Below are 22,416 nucleotides of genomic sequence, written 5' to 3' on the forward strand. Positions count from 1 at the left end.
CACAGTGAGAATCTGCAAACTCCACACAGATAGTACCCGAGGTCAGGATCAAACCAAGTCTGATGCACTGTGAGGCAGCAGCTCTACTGTGCCGTCCGGTGTAATGGAATACATCTGACCAATATAATAAGAGATGTAAATGGAGGAGTTTGTTTTTTTCAGTTGCCAGAGACCACATGGAACACTTTTTTTAATGTAACATAATCTGGCGAACAATGGTTGATCAGCAGTAACTTTGATAGGAGGGTGAATTATTAGATTCAGCTTTTACATGGAGTCACTGCAAGGACAATGAGTTGAATGGTCTTATCCTGTAAGATTCAATCATTGTGATTCTGGGATTGATATGGATCATAAAATAAAAAACAGAATACAGGAGATATTCAGTTAGTCAAGCAGCTTCTGTGGAGAAACTAGTTAATGTTTCAAGAGCTTTTGTCATAAAATATTAACCTATTCATAGATACTACCTGATGTATTGAACGTATAAAGCATTCAGATTTTATTTCAAATTTCCAGTCTTTGCTTTATAATTTAAGACCATCAGTGGAAATGAGGGTTTAACCTCACAATCCAATGGAGAAATGTATTAAAGCAAGTTTTCCTGAAGCCAGCAAGCTCTGGTCCAAGTTTTTCTCCCAGCAGGATGTTGTACATGACAGGGCTTGACTAACGCAGTTTAAAGCAACAGAAGCAGAAATACTGTCTTTGCCTTTGCAGACTACAGGAGCTCAGGTTCAGGTAGCCGGGGACCTGCTGCCAAACTCGACCGAGCGTGCAGTCACCATCTCTGGAACTCAGGATGCCATCATCCACTGCATCAGGCAAATTTGTGCAGTAATTCTGGAGGTGAGAAATGTGAATTGTGAGGGTCCAGTGATGGACTCAGTTTTGAACTATCTGGTAAATGATTAACAGAAAACAGGAAAACAGAACAGTCATCAGTAATGGCAACTCAGGACTCCCTAGGATTATTTAGGAAACTTTGAAATTCTGGAGCAGTATGTCTAGCATTTGTGGATGATACCATGTTTGTGGTAAAGAAGCACTGAAGGAAATGATATATAGTTCCGTTTTTTTTTTTTTTTTTTTTTTCACACAGTGGTGAATCTCTGGAACTCTCTGCCACAGAGGGTAGTTGAGGCCAGTTCATTGGCTATATTTAAGAGTTAGATGTGGCCCTTGTGGCTAAGGGAATCAGGGGGTATGGAGAGAAGGCAGGTACGGGATACTGAGTTGGATGATCAGCCATGATCATATTGAATGGCGGTGCAGGCTCGAAGGGCCAAATGGCCTACTCCTGCACCTAATTTCTATGTTTCTATGTTACTGCTCAATCTTAGGAATGTTTGATGCGACAGTGTGGAAAGAATACATTCCTCTTTCTAACCTGTGCTACGAATTTGATGCCGACACAGAACACTTTCCGGTCCAGATGCCTATTTCCCAGCAGTAACATCCTTGACATTGATGAGATCAGGATTTGAAATTGTCTGGGGTGCTCTGTGTTCTTGGGCAGCAGAAAGGGATTAGAGTATAGTACAGATTTCAGCCCCTGAGTAGGGAGTGAAATTTCTGTTATTGGAGATTATAGAAGCACAGTATCTGGTGTTTAGTGGAATTGAGGAATTTTCTGGAAAACCAAGTTTGAATATGAGAGGATAATAACTGAAGCTGGTTGGAATTTAAATGGCAGGCCACTGTATTTAACTCCAAAGCTGATGAAAGAGCATCAAACACAAATAATTTTGGAACAGATTTTGAAATAATTTTGGCGAGAATTGACTGAGGCACAAGTAGGTTAGGATGCAATGAGAATAAAAGGAGGCATTAAAGTGCGCTGTTCTACATTCAGTGGAGATAGAGGGAGACAAGCCTTGCTGACTTTAGAGTTCCCCCCCATTTCCCTCCATCAGATGCCTGGCTACAAAGTAATTGTGGAGGGAGTCATGCTCAAATCATACAATGTAACAACTGGTGCGGCGATGCAGTTCACCAATTCCCCTCCCTTTCTGAAACTGGTCATGTGTGTTCCAGAATATTGTGGATGCTAAGACATTCAAGAAAACGGATAGCTTTTTCGATACTAAGATAGTTGATAATATGGGGATTAAACAGAAAAGTGACGTTAAATCATAAAGGCATTATGGCGTGCTTCTATTTCTAATGTTCTAATGGTAATACTCCATTATGTTTCTTTTCCTGTGTAGTCTCCACCAAAAGGTGCCACCATTCCTTACCGTCCCACCCTTGGACCTGGACCAGTGGTGTTCTCTGGTGGACAGGTAAGCATGATTGAATGTGAGCCATTTGTACATTCTTAAGATTTGTACATTCTTAAGTTAACGTCAGGAAATGTCGCGTGTTTCTTGTTAAAGAGCATGTGAGCTGTTCAACACAGTAACCCTTTGGGAATTTAGCCCTTCGTTTGAATGTCCAGTCATTGCTCCAGGGGGGCTTTGCAGCCTTGGTGGATCTCTTGGAGAATGCCCCAGTGTGGTAGGGGATGATAGTGGGTCTGAAATGACATGAGGTATATCAGGGCTCGAAATTAGCGGTTGCCCGGGTGCCAATGACCACCCAAAGTGCCGCTGGGCAACCTAAACGGCGAGCCATTTTGCCCGGCTTGACACGCAGATACTGGTTTATACCGAAGATAGACACAAAAAAATGGAGTAATTCAGCGGGTCGGGCAGTATCTCTGGAGAAAAGGAACATGACGTTTTGTGTCGGTGACGGCTGTAATGCGCGGGAAAGATACTAAGTGTGGTGTGACGGAAGGTCGGAGAGCGAATGACGGGCCCCGGACACAGCGGCGGCGGCGCCATCTTCTCCTCCCCCACCCCGCCCGGCCTGATAACGGACGCTGCCTGCCACTACGCCAACGGCGCTTTCAAAACAAACCCGCACGCCGAAGCTGGGAGGAGGGAGGGAGAGCAGGAGACCCTCTTGCTGTTGGGTGGCGAGGAGATCTCAACTGCCTCCTCCTTTGTCTCTTCCCCCCCCCCCCCTGTCTCTTCCCCCCCCCTGTCTCTCCCCCCCCCCTGTCTCTTCCCCCCCCCCTGTCCCCCCCCCCTGTCTCTTCCCCCCCCCCCTGTCTCTCTCCCCCCCCCCCTGTCTCTTCCCCCCCCCCCCCCCCCCTGTCTCTTCCCCCCCCCCTGTCTCTTCCCCCCCCCCCCTCCCCCCTCTGTCTCTTCCCCCCCCCCCTGTCTCTCTTCCCCTTCCCCCCCCCCCCTGTCTCTTCCCCCCCCCCCCCCTGTCTCTTCCCCCCCCCCTGTCTCTTCCCCCCCCCCTGTCTCTTCCCCCCCCCCTGTCTCTCCCCCCCCCCCTGTCTCTCCCCCCCCCCCCCCCTGTCTCTTCCCCCCCCCCCCTCTTTCTCTTCCCCCCCCCCCTGTCTCTTCCCCCCCCCCCTGTCTCTTCCCCCCCCCCCTGTCTCTTCCCCCCCCCTGTCTCTTCCCCCCCCCCCCCCCCCCTGTCTCTCTTCCCCCCCCCCTGTCTCTTCCCTCCCCCCCCCCCTCTCTTTCTGTCCTCCTTCCCCCCCCCCCCCCCCCCCCTGTCTCCCCCTCCCTCCCCCCCCCTGTCTCTCTCTTTTTCCCCCCCTGTCTCTTCCCCCTCCCCCCCCCCTCTGTCTCTCTCCCCCCCCTGTCTCTTTCCCCCCCCTCTCTCTCTCCCTCCCTCCCTCCCTCCCTCCCTCCCTGTCTCTCTCCCCCGCTCTGTCTCCTCCCCCCCCCCCCCCCCCTGTCTCTCCCACCCCCCCTCTGCCCCTGTCTCTCTTTCCCTCTCTCCATCCCTCTCCCCCTCCGTCCCTCCCCCTCCCCTCTGTCTCTCTCTCTCTTTCCCCCTCCGTCCCTTATCCAGGGACCCCCTCCTCAATCCCACACTGATCCCCATTCCTGCCTCTATTCAGTCCTAACCCCCCCCCCCCCCTCCAATCTATTCATCCTGCACCAATCTCCCTATCCACCTCACATTGATTCTCCTGCCACCCCCATCCATCCTGCACTGCTCCCCATTCATCCTCCCCCCCCCCCCTTTATCCAGGGACCCCTCCTCTCAATCCCACACTGATCCCCATTCCTGCCTCTATTCAGTCCTCTTATCCCCCCCCCCCCCCTCGCATCTATTCATCCTGCACCGATCTCCCTATCCGCCTCACATTGATTCTCCTGCCACCCCCATCCATCCTGCACTGCTGCTCTCCCATTCATCCTGCACTGCTCCGACCCATCCATCCTGTACTGAAACCCCCCATTCATCCCGTACTGACCCCCCCCCCCCCTCCATTTATCCTGCACTGATCCCCCATCCATCCTGTAGTGAGCCACCCATTCATCCTGCACAGACCCTCCAATCCACATTGTACTGACCTCCCCCAGTCATCCTGTACTGATCCCCAGTCCCCCCCCCCCCCCCCCCCCCCCCCCATTCAAGAAGAATGGGGGGGATCAGTCTGAAGAAGGGTCTCGGCCCGAAACGTTGCCTATTGCCTTCGCTCCATACATGCTGCCTCACCCGCTGAGTTTCTCCAGCATTTTTGTCTACACCATTCATCCTATGCTGATCCACCCTGCACTCATTCCCCCCCCATCCATCCTGCACAGATCCCCCCCCCCCGTCCATCCCGTACTGAACCCCCCATTCAACCCCATTGACATCCCCCCCGCGCTCTCCCCTCACAATTCTATCGACTTCAACACGCACTAATTCCCCAGCCTCAATCCATCCATTCTGCACCGAATGCCTTCTCAAACCCCCCCCCCCCCCCCCCCATGTGTTTTAATTCCAAATGTTATTATTTGTTTTTAATCCATAAAGATGGATCAATAAAATTGTGAACACGTGAAACATTAAAACCGCAGTGTTCGATTGTCACTGCTACCATTGACACGTTATTACAGAATTTTACTGGCAAATCAATGCTTTTAATATGGAGTATCGGTACAGTAGTTAATGAAAACATTCACAACTATACGTTGGATTTATCCAGATTTTACTTTTACAGTCAGTCATATACATCACAAATTTGGTCAGGAGATATTTCAGTTAAAATTTTAACTTTAATTCTGAAGTGGGAATAATGGAAACAGCGTTTATCAATAACTTTTTTGAAATCTGGTGTGTACAAACTGGGTATCTTCATTGCTGTTCATAACACATACATCTAAACTGAATGTCCGGTAATGTGGTGTTTTGACAACTTTAAACATATTACCAAAAGAACATTTGCTGCAGTTATGTCCTTTGACCATCTCTTGTCAGTTAACGTGATATTTAACCTGTCAGATGGGTATAGTCGGTTTTAACAGCTATTATCATAAAATGCAAGTTTGATATTTCCTTGCAACCTGTATATTTTGTTGTGGATAAATTATGTGGGAAGCAAGTGTTTGTGTACCAATAGCAATAACGACCCATGCTAAGGCCATGTTATGATAATTTTTGGTCCTTCACAGAGACCATGCTTGTATCAATCTGTAGTGTGCATGGTTAAGCATATATGTTACCATGGTCCAGGATTTATTGACACGGGTTGATCATACGCTGAATAATCCAACCACATTTTTGTTTGGAAGTGGAAAGAAATAATAGAAATTGCATTAATTGCATCGTGTAAAAAGAGTTGAGATACTGGATTATAATTTTGCTGCATGTCAATGTGGTATATATCATGTCTTGATTGGTGAATATGTTTAGTTTGTGACTTTATTTGAAGCAGAAATAATATGTGAATGCTTCATTGAGCATAATTCCAACTGGTAACTACGCACTTCGTACGAGCACATTATCGCACGCGTCATGCGAGCCATCTTAAATTACCACCTAAACTGTCATTTGGCAACCTAGAAAGCTGCCTAGGTTGCCTGACTGGCAACAGGGAAAAAAAGTTAAGTGAAAGCCCTGTATATACATCACAACTACAGGCTATTGGGGCATTTTGGGGATATGAGTGCAGCACCGTGCTAGTGTACCAGTGGGATGTAAGTGATACACTTTTCCTGGGTTGTTGCTTGTGGTAGAGCACAAACTTCAATTTTCAATTTATTAGAATTCTTATTAGAAATTTGGAATTTATTAGGAATTCGGAACTTATTAGGAATTCACTTGGAACCAAAGTCAAGTGATTTGCAGTCAGGCTTGGTTGCAGCCTGACATATTTATTTTCTCCACATACCACCATCTCAATTGCAGGCCCTCCACCAAGGAAGAAATATCATGCTAACATCCCTCTGTTATTTTATTCTCTTAAGGACAAAGGTACCACCTTATTCCCAACAATTTGTATGTATATTTGAATGGAAATACGTATGGTTATGAATGTTCTTGGGATTTATCATGTTTCAGAGTAACACTGCCCAACACTCTTCTCTCTGGATTAGGCCAGCTTTTGAGTCCTTTATATTTTTTGTTGGTATGTGGAGAATGGAAATTTTACTAGAAATACATGGTTCAGTCACATTGTATGGCACTGCTAATGAATTTTCTATTGATGCAACCCTCTCTGGACTTTTGGCATGGTTTATATGAACACAAATACGAGGTGGAGAAGTAGGACAAATTAGAATGAATGATCAATTTAGTTAATGGGATTTGTGGTTGCTGTTTCTATTCTGAATGGATGTTCGATCCTCTATAAATATAAAGCTATCTGCCAGGTCTTGTGTTTTTGCTGTCCTATCGTGTAGTGTTTGACACTGGATCGCCATTTTAAGGCTCTGACCTAATTCTCCTTGAAAAACCAAAAAATCTGTAGTGTGTCCCACAATATTCTATTATTCTTTCCAATTCTTCAATTCCCTTGGTTTAACATGGTGCTAATTCTCCTAACCTGAATCCTAAGAAAACTTGCTACTAGTGATTTCTATTTTACCATTGACGACTTACACTAATGTTGGGAACTGAAGGAAAACCTTTCTTCTTGTCAATGCAATCAAACCACATTATAATCAACTATTATATTAATTACACAGCGGCACTTGGGTGCTGCACAGAGATTTTCGTATTGTGAATAAAGAACTGCCAAGGTTCAGGATAACTCAAAGCCTTGTGCAGCACATTAAATGAATTAAGCAATAAAGTGTAGTCACGGTTTATTGTAGGAGAATATTCCCAGCCTTTGAAGTTGTGCCAAGAGCTTATACCCAACTGAGGGAGCAAACATTTCATCCAAAAAAATTCCTCTGGAATGTCAACCTGGTATTTTGTTTTATCACTAAAGTGGGATTTGAACCCAGTATATTTGACTGGGGTAACAGTGCTGCCACTGAGTCATTGCTGATTTGCTGTCCCATATCTTTCATCCCTGAAAAATCCTCCTTTGAAGAACCAGAATCAGCTGTGGCTCAGAGTTAAAGTTAAAAGCTTTTGGAGCTTTGGTTTAGAAGTCTAGTGCTTCTTAAATAGAAAGCGGGGCCAGAAATATTTGCAACATTGAGCTCTTGAAGGGTAAATTAAGCAATGCTGTGAGCCAAGAGAAAAAGTGATAGCTGTATATATGGTTGTCTGGCAGGGATAGACACGAGGAGCCAAACTGCTATCATGCTGTACCTTAACTTTCTGTAGTGCTATCGTATGGCAAGAGACTTTATTCTGGTTGGCAGCGCTGTTAGCAAGATGTATCTTTAAACATTGTCTTATGCTTTAAATTTTCTTTCAGGCGTACACCGTCCAAGGACAGTTTGCAGTCCCTCATCCAGATGTAAGTGAAATTCAAATAATTGTAGCTTGTAAACAAAAACACTTTAAAAAGTTATTTGGTATTGGGAATTAAGCCCTGGCAGCTTGGAAATGGCTGCTTTCATGTTGAATCAGTGCATAGAAGATTGGGGGGGTGGGAACCTTTGATCAACTCCTACTCCCCACATGTTCGATTTTGTATTGGTGATCCACAACCAGCCTCCCCTGGAAGAGGACAATGTTCTTGATCTAGTTGGTGACTGCGGTTGCCTACAATGCTTTTTAAGCCATGCTTAAGTGGGAAACTTGTGCTGTGTCTGCTAATACTTTCCATCTCAACCAAACTCAGGGAATGGCCAGGGTAGAATTTAAAAGAACTGTCTTGTTGACTATTGTCAACTCAGCATGAGTCTCTACACAGAAAATCCTGTTGTGTTTCTTGCTCCTGAATTGTTATGTTTGGGAGTGTGTGCTTCAGGACAGGGCAGTGATCTTCAATCAACCTGAACTTGCAATTAGCCATCGCATGAGTTTCTGCCAGAAAGATTTGACAAACTTTGAGGTGGGAGCTATCTGAAATTTGCACCATGCCACCCCAATTAAGTAGTAAATAGCTCGAGCTCAAACTACTACTTGCATCTTGTGAAAAATCCCAGCTTTTTCTCCAGCATGGCTCAGCCAGCTAACAGACTTTGTCAGGAGCTGTTTGCAATGCAAGAAGGGATGGGTGGTGCAATGAAATGTACATTACACAATGTAGGCTGTGGACTAAGAATTGTCAGATGATTCCTGGGAATGGTGAGGGAGGGGGTAAATAGAGTGTTTCTCTAATGAGGAAAGGGAGAGTTTAGAAAATTGAGAGATGGGCTCATCTGACAAATCGGTTATTCATTTATTGTAATTCTTTTGATTATTATATATTTATCCGTGTATTGCCTTTATGGTTAAGCTGCTCCAAGTACGAATTTAATTGTCCCGTTGTTGGTACATAAGATAATTAAACACTTGATTGACTCTTTCACAAGTATATTGTTCCCTGTGAGGGAGTCTAGATCTATGAACATTAGTCCAGATGCTGTATCATCTGGGCCCTGAGAAGCCATCTGGGCCCTGAGAAGCCACTGGTGTTCTCTCACCTCTGGTGCTGCCCGCTTTCTGTTGTGAGGGCAGATGCCAAGTTGATATTGGAAAGGCATCAGAATTTTAAGAGTGAGTCCTGAGGTCAGGAGCGACAAGCACTGTCCATTGCGATTGCTGAACTTTTGTTGATAAATTTTTTCATTCTGTTTTGTAGTTGTCGAAGCTTCACCAGTTGGCTGCTCAACACGCTTCCTACAATGCAGTGAACCAGTCCTCCTCATCATACTCTGGTATGTGCCAACACAATTGAAGAAAGAGGTAGCAACTGTTCTGTCAGTTAATTACACAGTGAAGCTACATCTAATCTGACAGTCCTTATTCTTGAACAATCATTGCTCAGCAGAACTCTGGATTTTTGTTTGTGAACTCTCCGTTAATGTCCATAAATCAGTTGATCTGAGTTGTTCCATCAGCGACTAAGCTTCCACTGCCCTCATCCACTTTAAAGAATGAAGCTGCCCTGTTCGGTAGTGAAGAATACTAAGAATGAAGCTGCTCAGTTTATACATAATACCACCAATGTGTCATTATTAAAGAATATATAGCTGTCTGGTTTGGATGAAGTCTGGTTTGGATGAGGTCAGGGGTCATATAGAATTAAGTACAAGCAGATGATGAAGCTGTGAAGAAATATGAAAGCACATGTGAAGAGATGAAAAGCAGCATCTGGCTAGGAGTCAGTAACCTTTAAGTTTCCAATGGATTGCTTAATTTACCTTTAATGCTACAGAGAAAATTGGCAAATCTTTCCACTGGCCATTAAGTGGCATTGCATAAGTTTCATGATGCTGATCATTAAAAAAAAAGCCTCTCTGTTGTGCTAATTTTTCCTTTATCTGCAGGATTGGACAACAGTGGTCAGACTACATCTCAGGAGCTCCTGATTCCAAATGACGTAAGTAGTGTTTGTTAGAGTTGGGTGTTTCCTGTGCTTGTGCGTATTCCGCTTAGGTTCATCATGGAAAACATACATCTAATGTGTACATTCACATTTAAGTTTGAGTAAGTGCTCACCCTAAGCTTGTACACCTGCTATTCTGGGACTAACATTCCCTTAGCTGCACTCTGGATCTAAAGTTCGATTTGCTAGCTTAAAATTCATACCTGTTAACTCAGTGATAGCACTGCATTAATGGAGAGATGGATTTGAGGTGAACGGGGTCAACTAAAAATATTTATCGAAATATGCCAAGGGACTCTGGATCAGTGTAAAGTAAAATGAAAACAGCGGTGAGGGATTTGGACACGGGCAGGGTAATGTTTTTGCATTCACCACCCTGGTGCTTTTCACAACTTTGGGATGTCCCAGGCAGTTTAGTACATTTTGCTGGGTAATATTAGAACTGTGGTAACAAAGTTGCATCTAGCCAGTTTCACAACTGGCAATGTGATAATTAGATGCCCTTTAACATTATTTGAAGGATAAATATTTGCTTGGGTACAAGGGATGAGCTTTGCCCTTTAAGTATTGCAAATCTACCCAAGTCCAGGTGAATCATCAGTTTAGTGTCTTACCCAGAAAAGGAATTGCCCCAGTGTTGCAGTAACATGTCAGTCTAGTTTGTATCCATTTGCCTGGGGCTTGAACACCTCCTGACTCGGATGTGAGGATATGGTTGCAGCTTTAGAACAAATGTGGTGGAGAGAATGGCTTGAGAACTCAACCTGCCTTCCTCGTGTTGCTATTCTGGCCATCCCTAACACTCATCCAGTAGCGAAGTAAAACGTACGCAAGGCCAAAAAAACGGAGCAGAATGGTGGAGCTAGGAGAGTTGATGGCACTGCAGTGTGAACAAGTTGATAAATTACCTTGTTTCCCAAAAGTGCAATTTTAGCGACCAGGGCTAGAGAAAGAAAGAAATACACTATTTGGACCAGAGTGGCACCTACTTGTTGATTTATGTTTTCACATTAATTTAACTTTTTCTATAATTACCTCTCCCATTTTCTCACCACTGCTGCTGACTGCTGGCACTAGTTAGGGAATGAGTTTGGTGGCTGCTTACTCATGCTGCCCGCTGTGTCTTCTGGGCACTTCAAGTGTGGGTGGCAGTGGGGAAGATAAAGCTTACTGTGGGACCCCGTCTGGACAAATCACACATGCAAAGAGACGGCACCAGAGGTCAGGATTAAATCTGAGTGAGACAGCAGCCCTACCAGTTGCACAGATGCACCAATAAGTAAACTGCCCTCAATCTGGGCAGTTATCCCCCCCCCCCCCCCCCCATCATGAATGGGGGTGATTATATACATTATTGGTGCATGGGAAGTTGCAACTCACAATATTAATAGCATGTCTTTACAGGTGAAATGAGTAGTTCACATTATAACCAGAGTAACCAAATTTAGAATAAATTTGATTAGAGGCACTCCCTACCATGATGACAACATCACAGCATATCGGGAGAAAGCAATATTAAATATCTGTGACCTGTTTGGACAGAAGTTGTATGTGATGTGCCTAGCCACATTCATATGAATCTGAGACTGATGCTGCCATTTTCGATTTGTTGCTCTGTTCCTGTTGAAGGATAGTGGACAGTTACTGAGCTGCAATTCCTGGCATGTGCTTAATGTGAAGCAGGGTCACAGCCCTTGCGGAGACTATGCTTATAAATAGTCAATCAGCAGTACCACACAATACTCTTCAAAACCCCGGAGTGTCAAGTGACAAAGGAAGAAAGGAATGCTGTCCAGACAACACACGACATGTGTCTTTTGAAATTCAGAACAAGAATGAAGAGATATTTAGTTTCACTAAACAGATGCCAGGCCAAAGCTGGAGGGACACTACTGCTGGAGGTCAGAGTACATTCTGTAGGGTATACCGAGTATTTCAGAATCAATAATTTTGAAATAACATCAGGAACATTCACACTATTATGTAAGTTTATTGGCCAAGTATTGACATACAAGGAATTTGCCTTGGTGCTCTGCCCACAAGTAACACCATGACATACAGTGACAGTTACAAATGACTCAGAAAACACTAAACATTAATAATAATAATAAAACATTAATGATAAAACACCATTGATCAAGCATGTGAACCAGATCAAAAGGAGTCTAAAGATTTTTGGCTGAGTAGAGCAACTACTCTGGATAAAAACTTTTTATGTCTGGCTGTGGAAGCTTTGACATTCCGGAGTCGTCTTTCAGAGGGAAGTGATTCAAAGAGTTTGTGGGCAGGGTGAGAGGGGTCAGAGATGATCTTGCCTGCTCGCTTCCTGGCCCTTGCAGTGTACAGTTCATCAATGGAGGGAAGGTTGCAGCCAATAACCTTCTCTGCTGATCGGACGATTCGCTGCAGCCTCCAGGTGTCGTGCTTGGTGGCTGAGCCAAACCAGACCATGATGGAGAAGGTGCAAGCAGACTCTTCGATGGCCGTGTAGAACTTGTATTATGAACTTGTATTCACACCAAGCCTTTCAAACCTTTGCGGTCTCGTGTCTCATGAGAAGCTTTGGAGGTTGAATCTGAAACAGATGGTCGTGTATTGTAGGAGCTTCACTGTAATCGCTAATGCAGTAGTTCGCTGGTGGTTTGTAAATTAATCTACAAACTAGAAACATTTATGGCAGAATAGAGGGAGCCATGTTTCATCGGGTAATAAAAAGATTTGCATAAATGTGTGGTGATACATGCAGTTAGAAATTGATGCTTTCTTCGATGAGCACATTGATAGCACAATTTCTACCTGTGGATGTTTCCTCGTTTTAATAAGGGCAGTAAGGATGGCAGTAGTTGCCTGATCTTCTTACTAACTTCTATTCTGGTTTTTTTTTCTGTCATCAGTTAATTGGCTGCATCATTGGGAGACAGGGCAGTAAAATAAATGAAATCCGGCAGATGTCAGGTGCTCAAATCAAGATCGACAATCAGGTTGACGGTTCGACCGAGAGACTCGTTACAATCACAGGGGGTGCCCTGAACATCAACTTGGCACAGTACCTCATAAATGCATGGTAAGGAAACCTGGTGGCCTACCCCAGTACGGTAATGGAGGAGGCAATATAGCATATAGTTAAGAGGGACAGGCGGCCTGCTGGCATTGGGTACAAGCTTGGTGCTGGGTGACGGTGAGCTTTTTCAGAGTAAAGGGCACAGTAAATGAAATTGAGCCAACTCACATAAACACCCAATAAATTAACACTGACCGGGGTATGGAATGGGAAGGGGGATGTGGGCTCTTTGGAGAATATAGTTTCTTTCAACATGTGCTCTGTCATGTTGAGCTTGCCCAGGGTCCCTTTGTGCTGTCCTTTTCCCTGGAGTCTGCAGGGGGCATTCTACCATCAACCATCAGGAGGGTGATCTGAAATTGAATTCCTCTTCTGTGCTCCTTCCCTTTCCCTCTGTCCGCTGGAGGCAGAGGCCTCTGATCACTGCCTTCTTGCAAGGATCATTGTTGGACTGAATGCTGGCACGATTGTCCTTCCTCATATTGATAACAGTCATAGATGCAGCATGGAAATGGGCCCTTTGGCCCACAAAGTCCATGCCAACCATCAACCACCCATTTACATAAATCCTATATTAATCCTATTTTTTTTATTCTCCCCACATTCCCATCAACTCCTTCCTCCCCCCGCCTTCTCCCCCTCCCCACCCACCCCACCTAGATTCTACCACTTACCTACACACTAGAGGCAATTTACAGTGGCCAATTAATCTACCAACCTGCGCGTCTTTGGGACTGGGAGGAATCCGGATCTCCTGGGGGAAACCCACGCAGTCACTGGGTGGACGTTCATACACCAGACAGACAGCATCCGAGGTCAGGATTGAACCAGTGTCTCTGGAGCTGTGAGGCAGTGGCTCTACCACCTGCGACACTGTGCCACCACTTTGGGGTGTTTGGGATATGCTTTGGCTCTGTGGTTCCTTGTTTTCTCCCCTCCTTGTACGGTTTCACAAATACTGTTTACCCTTTAGTAACCCACCTAAGTGATAGCATTCATGGCAAGTGTCAAAAGGATTATTGATGTCATGCAATGTATAGAGGTGCAGTTCAAGTGTGAGACACAAGCTTAAAGTTCCCAGTCAAAGGCTAAAACTCTTAAAGTTTTCCCAAACCTAAACCTCTTTGTCTTCTCACCCTCAACATTGGCAGGTGTATTGGATGGTGTTGGTTCAATTAGCTAAGAGCAAAGATCAAACTTGAGACTTTGTTGGTTGGTGATGCTGGGGTTTGTCTACTCCCTGAAGTGTAGTTGAAGCTGTGAGAGGCTTTAAGATTACAGACACTGAATGTTCAGTTCCACTGGCATTTGTGTTGAATATGTTCACCAACTTTTCTTAGAAAACTTTTCACAGTTACAGTATAATGGTCATTGTCACTATGACTTGTTACCTTCTCCTGTCTCCTCTGCTGAAAACTGCAGGGCTCTCTGGCCAAGACTGGCAACCTGCTACTCTTGAGTCACCTTCTGGGAGATCAAGGTACAGACAGGTCCTTGAGCTCAGTGCAGACAAGATTGTCGATGCAAATCTTACTCCTAGCATGCATTGGCAGACCAGTCCTCAGTATGAATTCTGTCACCTGGTTTGTCTTTGAGAAACCTAGGTAAAGTAGGGGTTACCAGCAGGGCTGAGAATGGTTGGATCAGAGACAACCTAAATCGAGAAATATGACCCTTTAAAAAAACCCGATGGCTAGGCTGAGTGGTCTTTATTTGAGGGGCACCGGGAGTATCTAGAAGAGGAATAAATGGAATGTGGGGAATAAGAGAGAGTGTAGGAGAGAAGAATCGTTTTGATATAGCTTTCCAGCCAGTTGATAGAAGATTCTGTAAAAGATAGATCTTTCATGAATTGATCAGCTTTCTAAACTGAAATGCCATTAGAGCTTGGGGTGAGCAGTGTGGTTTACTCAAGGAAACTGGTTTGTCCACCAAACTGTTTCCTCAGGAGAACTTTAACTTAATGCCTGCATTTATTGGCTGGTTGGCGACAGGACCCAAAGCTGAAATGGGTGCCCTTCATAAGTTTTGGATGCTAGGTAGCTGGAGGTTATTGAGCTGGGAACCCCCCCCCCCCCTCCTCCCCCCCCCCCCCCCTCCCTTGCATGTGTTTAGTGCCTTGTGTGTGTTTTTTAATTCAATACAAAAGTATTGAACCTGTGGCATAATGTATCCTTACATTTGTTTTAATATCATCCTCCACCACCCCTCCTTAACTCAGTCTTCTATTCCTCTCACCTAATATAACCCTGACCTCTCTCCACCTCTCTTTCTTTACAGTTTAGAGATGGCTAAAACCACCTCCCAGAATGCTTCCATCACGACCCCAGTTGACCTCAACATGACCTTCTCTCAGCCTGCCAACCCTGCCTCTTCCCCACTGGCATCGATGAGCTCCGCCCTCCCATCCTCTATGCTGAATGCCCCCTATGCCATTCCCATCTCCAGCCTCCTTGGCATGAAAAATGTTCCCTTCCTGGCATTGTCTGCAGCCAACTCGGGGCCTTCTGGGAGCCTGTCAGCTTACACAGCCAAAATCTCCTCATCCAATGGGGTTAAGAAGTCTGAGCGACAGAAGTTCTCACCGTATTGAAAGGATGGTGCAGCTGCTCAGACCCTGTGTAGAACTAGTGAGGTAACGAGTGACGGGAAGGAGTCATTGGGAGTATCATTCAGATTTGTGAATATTGTTGTTTAGGAGGTCTGTTTTCATGCAAGTCTGTATCTGCAGATTGACCCCCAACCCCTTAGAGTGGCTGAATAACCTTTTACCTGATTCCCTCAGCATTCACACAAAAAAAATCAACATTTTTAAGAACTGGCGCTATTTGATAAATTTAAATTTCCCCTTGGTTAATCACAATTGAGACATTGGCTCAGTGGATAAATACATTGCCCACTGAATAACTGAGCCACAAAATCCTTGTGTTCAATCTCAAGGCAGGATGACTAATGCCTGAGATAAGGAGAGGGAGAGTGCCAACCTGGGTTCCCATTCCAGACTCGCATCAATGACTTCTGGTGGAACAGGCATCGGAAGGCTGAGCGACCATAGGGTGGGCTGAGGGAGGAGTGGGGGTCTCATAGCTAAGTTTGGTTAACTCCCCCCCCCCCCCCCCCCCCCCCCCTCACCCCACCTTGACCCCCTCTCACAACAATAGGGCCCATTAGTCCTTTGATTATTAAAATTAACCTAGTATCCTGTAGAAGAAAGTGTGGTTGATGTGGCTCTTAGCTCCTATTGTCCCAGCTAATTTACTGCCTTTAAGAACAGAGGGCGTAAAGTGTAATAAGGAGATTGATTTAAAAAAAATGCAATTTGGAAAGGGGAGGTGTTTTGCTGATGCCAGCTCGCTGTGCATTCTGGGAATCAGGGAAGCCATATTGGAAGTCACTGGGCTTTTGGGGGCTTGGTGCATTCCGTTAATCTAACCACTTCCTGTGTGCTGTACTTCACATTAATCAGATGTTTAAGCATTTTAGTTATACCTGATGACTTCAGGCAATATTTCAACATTGAATAATTACAATGAAAAAATGTTTAATTGTTTTTTTTTTGGTTTTCTCTCCAAGCATTCACGAGTGACAAATGACTACACTGTAGCATGGTCAGGCTGCAGTAAACATCTCTGGTCCAAGGTCAACAAGTTTTCGTGTGCCCCCTACCAGTCCCCACATATCTAATACCTGACCCTTCAGGAACAGGCTGAAAATTAAGCATCAACAGACTATGCAAAAGTTAAACATAGATTTGATTTTTAAAATAAAATACATCATCTGATTTGAATCCTGCAGCCAGATCCTGAAAGTTGATTTTTTTTTAAAAAAACGTTCTCGTTGGGACTGGACCTATTTTTCTGATATGTTTAGAAAGTGAATAAGTTTTTCCAGGAGTTCAGTTGGGGCTCCAACATCCCCAATGCTGGATGGAGCACAGGAGGACAGGCCTGAAGAAAAGTTGTGTTTGTACAAGCTACAGGAATGCAGCACATCTCATGATCGAGCACGAGCGCGCGCACACACAGGCACGCGCACATGCCATCTCAAAGTATCACTGACAGCTTCTAGACATTCCACTCCCTTACACAAAGCTTTTCCACGCGGGCCGTTCACCGGGCAGAGGAGAGATATTGGTTATGGTGTCTAACTGGATTGCAGGCGTGCTGAAAGCCAAGGCCCATTCGCTGGATGCAGGTGTAGGGTTACGCGCTGCCTGTTTCATATCTGTTGTAGGTGGGTGCTGCCAGGTGCACTCTTGATGCTGGCGAGCTGTAACGTGGGGACAGCTTTCCTCTACCCTGGGAATTTTCGGTAGGACAGTGTAGAAGAAGATGTTCCTTATCCTGGGGACAGGTCCTGGGCTGTCTTTGGGCTGCTCCCTGAATTCCATTGGCGCCCTTGACCTGGGGGTGCTCGTCCTTGCAAGAAGGTTGGACAAAGCCTGTGTCCCCGTTCCATAAAGCTGAAGCACTGTGATGCGATGACTTTCACCTCACTGAGATGGTGCTTGTTTAGTTGTGGCTGCAAGTTGCTGAATCCTTGTTGAAGAAAGCTTTGTGTAATGGTACAGGCAGTCTCTGTGTGTGCACACACAGGGTTCTGGGCAGGCGGCCATGTCTAATATTACAGACCCCGTTCTTTGTACCCTTTTCCTGCCTCTGTCTTCATCCCGCCTCTGTCCTCATCTTGTGTTGTGTTCAAATTCGCTCTCCATTTTCCTTTGCAGTTGTTTCTTTTATATTTCCTGTTATGTTTCGTTAAATAAAAGTTTTTTATGCAACACAAATTCCTTTTATAAAATCTTAATAAAAGTTTTTTGGCACATTATGGGAGTTCTCTGTGACCTTTTTGGGTCGATTTTTTTGAGATTCCTATGAAAGCAAAAATCCACTCAATTGGAGGCATGTTGCTCTATCCGCGTTAAACCTTACGGCGGGGTTCGTCGTTCTCGAGGGGTGACCTCTGCCCGCCCATCGAGATCACGGGGTGGGATTTTTCTACCCAATCCGTAAAAGGGCGGCTATAAACGGCTCATTTTGGTCGATGCGTTGGACCTGCCCTATACACAGTGCTTTAGACGGTGAAAGTTTATTTCAATCGAAACAAATTTAAGATTTTAGGTTGTTGGATGGATCTCTATTAGACGGGCGGAGAAATCGGTGCGTAAAAGAGTCCCATGGCTTTCTCAGTTTGGGTTTCAAAAAGTCTTGTCAACGTGGTTGGGTGAGAAACGACGGAGGGAAAGGAAAAGTAAAACAATCTCCAGTTACGGGAAGTCTGCAATAAATCAGAATGCGGCATTCCCGCAGGGGCACGGTTAGTCCTATTCGGTACATTTTGTGATTTAGAGATCACTGCGTTGATGCTTCTAGCTCTATCCAATGTGGGCTTTGGCAAAAGAGCAAGCTCTTGAGTTCGCCAATACCACGTTAGTGAGACACTTTTTGTTGTAAACCTTCATTGGTATAAACCTGCGGGATAGTTGGGAATGCGGAAGTTGGCCTCTAGATGCCTTCTCTCTGTGCCTCGCTGGAGACTAAACCTGGCAAAATCTGTCCGGGAGGTTTACTGGGAGGAAGGAAAGAAAGGGGCATAACAATTGACCTGCATTCGCCACCCTCCGGAGGCTCGACCGGTTCACCAACTCAGTAAGGGCGCCCTTCACGTGCGGTGCTGGGCGCTGTTGATGCGCCCAAGGCCCGAGATATGCGTTCCGGGCGCAGTGAAACGACGGCGGATCCCCTCGGGTGTGGGATGCTGTGCTCCATTGTGAGGAGATCCAATTTCAGTAGACTGGGATACACGAGGGAGAGGAGACGAGTGCAATCCGTCGACCGTGCCTGAAATCGGTTCCTCATCCTGAGACGTCTGCACGCTTCTAACCCCCGAGATCTGTGCCTTGATTAACGTCCACAAATCCTCAGCGGGTTTTATGCAATGCTTTATCCACATGATGACAAAGCCCTTTACAGTTAAGGCGTCGGAAGCAAAGATTAATAAGTGCAGTATTGCTGCATATGCAAGAATTTATGTAGGGTCAGTCTGAAGAAGGGTTTCGGCCCGAAACGTTGCCTATTTCCTTCACTCCATAGATGCTGCTGCAGCCGCTGAGTATCTCCAGCATTTTTGTGTACCTTCGATTTTCCAGCATCTGCAGTTCCTTCTTAAACACAATAATTTATCTTGTTGGGGGTGGTTTGTGATGACTACTGCCGGAAGATCCAGGGAGAGGTTTAGATAGTCTGAGCTCGAGATAAGATTAGGGTAGAATGCTGGAATAAATCAATTTGGCGAGGAGGTTCAGGAAGAAAATTCCAACAGCACGAGACTCCTATTAGGAAAACGGTGGGACTAATGCCAGAATGGGAGTTTGCCGGTCTGAAGGAGGGGAGGAGACCAATGGGGCACTTGAAAAACGTGCCCCTTGTCCTAGTTGAGCCCCGGTGAGAATAGTGTATCGGTAAAGGTTGGGGCGCTTTCCAAAGAACATTACCGCAGTCACTTTAGTTTAGGGGGAAGGATCAGTGGTGGGGGAGGCGGGTGGAGCGGAGATGAGGCAGGAGGCGGAGTCCAAATCTCCGCCGCTGACGGTGGATATGAAGGGGCCGGCTGTGGTGATAGAACAGGAAGGGAAAAGGCAGTTCACTGGCGTTTCCAAGAGGAGCTCACCCGCCCAGCGAAGGTGCGGCATTTCATCCACACCGTCAAGAGGCGCGATCGCTGAGACCTGGACCCAGTCTTGTGCTCACTCACCCGCCGCTGACAACTGCCAAGGAAGCATCGGGGCCTTGGACAAGGCAGGCTTGCAACGCCACTGCGGTCAAACTGGACATCCGGTCGCACCGGGGGTCCTCGCATAAACTCACAGTTCGAGGAAGGAGAGGCGGGGGGATATGGATTGAGTGGGGGGGACATGTTGAAACACACAGGTTCCAGGGCACCAATGAGTCATCACATGTGTTAAGATGACGGGTATATTGTAAACAACATCATAATTCCCATTTACCAATATAACATAATAAAACCGAGAGTGCACGCTTTAAAATAAAAACAAGATACTACGAGCAGGCGTCGGCCCCTCTCTTCTGGCCTTATCTGAATTTGGATGATCAGCCATGATCATATTGAATGGCGGTGCTGGCTCGAATGGCCTACTCCTGCATTCATTTTCTGTTTTTATCTCTTCTGTGCCAGTATGTCACACCCTTCAAACCCCTAATCTTTCGATTCACCTCTTTAAATGTATTCCAGCAGATCCACTGTGAGGCTGGAAGTTGGTGAAAGTGGCTCCCCCAGATCTCGTTAGTCCACTAGTTCCAGCCCACTGCACAGGTACTTTCTCCTGTAACTACAGGAGGTGCAACATATAACCCCAACAGCCCTTTAAAGTGAGACGGATTTACATGCATCTGTTCCAACATTGTCCATTGTCTTCAGTCTCCCATACATTGGTGAGACAATAGGCGCAGGAGTAGGCCATTCGGCCCTTCGAGCCAGCACCACCATTCAATGTGATCATGGCTGATCATCCCCAATCAGTACCCCGTTCCTGCCTTCTCCCCATATCCCTTGACTCTGATATCTTTAAGAGCCCTATGTAGCTCTCTCAAAAGTATCCAGAGAACAGGCCCCCACCACCCTCTGAACAGGGAGTTCCACACTCCCAACTCTGAGAGAAAGTGTTTCCTCGTCACTGTTCTAAATGGCATACCCCTTATTCTCAAACTGGCCTCTGGTTCTGGACTCCCCCAACATCGGGAACATGTTTCCTGCCTCTAGCGTGTCCAAACCGTTAACAATCTTATATGTTTCAATAAGATACCCTCTCATCCTTCTAAACTCCAGAGTGCACAAGCCAGGTGCTACATTTTCTCAGCATATGACAGTCCCTCCATCCCAGGAATTAACCTTGTAAATCTACGCTGCACTCCCTCAATAGCAAGAATGCCCTTCCTCAAATTAGGGGACCAAAACTACACATAATACTCTAGGTGTGGTCTCACTAGGGCTCTGTACAACTGCAGAAGGACCTCTTTGCTCCTATGCTCGACTCCTCTTGTTATAAAGGCCAACATGCCATTCGCTTTCTTCACTGCCTGCTGTATCTGCATGCTTACTTTCATAGATTGATGAACAAGGAACCCCAGATCCCGTTGTACTTCCCCTTTACCCAACTTGACGCCATTTAGATAGTAATTTGCCTTCCTGTTTTTGATACCAAAGTGGATAACCTCATATTTATCCACATTAAACTTAATCTGCCCACTCCCCCAACTTGTCCAAGTCACCCTGCATTCATAGTATCCTCCTCACAGTTCACACTGCCACCCAGCTTTGTGTCACCTGCAAATTTGCTAATGTTACTTTAAATCCCTTTATCCAAATCATTGATGTATATTGTAAATTGCTGCAGTCCCAGCAGCGAGCCTTGCGGTACCCCACTAGTCACTGCCTGCCATTTGAAAGGGACCCGTTAATCCCTACTCTTTGTTTCCTGTCTGCCAACCAATTTTCTATCCATGTCAGCACTCTACCCTTAATACCATGTGCCCTAATTTTGCCCACTAATCTCCTATGTGGGACCTAATCAAATGCTTTCTGAAAGTCCAGGTACACTACATCCACTTGTCCATTTTCCAAGTTACATCCTCAAAAGATTCCATAAGATTAGTCAATCATGATTTCCCCTTCGTAAATCCATGCTGACTTGGAGCGATCCTGTTACTGCTATCCAAATGTGCGGCTATTTCGTCTTTTATAATGGACTTCAGCATCTTCCCCACCACCGATGTCAGGCTAACTGGTCTATAATTCCCTGTTTTCTCTCTTCCGCCTTTCTTAAAAAGTGGGATAACATTAGCTACCCTCCAATCCACAGGAACTGATCCTGAGAGTATAGAACATTGGAAAATTATCACCAGGGCATCCACGATTTCTAGAGCCACTTCCTTAAGTACCCTGAGATGCAGACCATCAGGCCCTGGGGATTTATCAGCCTTCAGTCCCATCAGTCTACCCAACACCATTTCCTGCCTAATGTGGATTTCCTTCAGTTCCTCCGTCACCCCAGATCCTCTGGCCACTACTATATCAGGAAGATTGTTGGTGTCCTCCTTAGTGAAGACGGATCCAAAGTACCTGTTCAACTCATCTGCCATTTTCTTGTTCCCCATAATAAATTCACCTTTTTCGGTCTTCAAGGGTCCAACTTTGGTCTTAACTAATTTTTTCCTCTTCACATACCTAAAGCTTTTACTATCCTGCTTTATATTCTTGGCTAGCTTACCTTCGTATCTCATCTTTTCTCCCCGTATTGTCTTTTTAGTTATCTTCTGTTGCTCTTTAAACATTACCCAATTCTCTTGCTTCCCGCTCATCTTTGCTATGTTGTACTCCCTCTATTTTTATACTGTCCCTTGTCAGCCAAGGTCGTCCCTTACTCCCCTTGGAATCTTTCTTCCTCCTAGGAATGAACTGATCCTGCACCTTCTGTATTATTCCTAGAAATACCTGCCATTGTTGTTCCACTGTTATCCCTGCTGGTGTATCTTTCCAGTTAACTTTGGCCAGCTCCTCCCTCATGGCCCCATAGTCCCCTTTATTCAATTGTAACACTGACATCTCCGATCTACCCTTCTCC

At 45.5% G+C, this 22,416-nt stretch overlaps 1 protein-coding gene across 8 annotated transcripts in view; it reads left to right on the forward strand.

The window, feature by feature from the left end:
• The window catches only part of pcbp4 (poly(rC) binding protein 4), a 48,230-nt gene extending 30,627 nt beyond the window's left edge, over positions 1-17,603 (forward strand). For 6 of the 8 annotated variants that reach the window (XM_055647811.1, XM_055647815.1, XM_055647810.1 and 3 more), the window contains 8 exons: positions 721-849; positions 2,211-2,285; positions 7,655-7,696; positions 8,969-9,044; positions 9,657-9,709; positions 12,610-12,779; positions 15,057-15,411; positions 16,350-17,603. In XM_055647811.1, coding sequence (XP_055503786.1) covers positions 721-849; positions 2,211-2,285; positions 7,655-7,696; positions 8,969-9,044; positions 9,657-9,709; positions 12,610-12,779; positions 15,057-15,369 — 858 coding nt within the window. In that variant the 3' untranslated portion in view covers positions 15,370-15,411; positions 16,350-17,603. Of the gene's footprint in view, positions 1-720; positions 850-2,210; positions 2,286-7,654; positions 7,697-8,968; positions 9,045-9,656; positions 9,710-12,609; positions 12,780-13,436; positions 13,592-15,056; positions 15,412-16,349 lie in introns of all 8 variants that reach the window. The other 2 variants (XR_008724749.1, XM_055647816.1) reach the window with 2 other exon arrangements.
• The last annotated feature ends 4,813 nt before the right edge of the window (positions 17,604-22,416 follow it).

The sequence above is a fragment of the Leucoraja erinacea genome, chromosome 16, assembly GCF_028641065.1.
Source record: "Leucoraja erinacea ecotype New England chromosome 16, Leri_hhj_1, whole genome shotgun sequence".
In the NCBI taxonomy this organism is placed as follows: Eukaryota; Metazoa; Chordata; class Chondrichthyes; order Rajiformes; family Rajidae; genus Leucoraja; species Leucoraja erinaceus.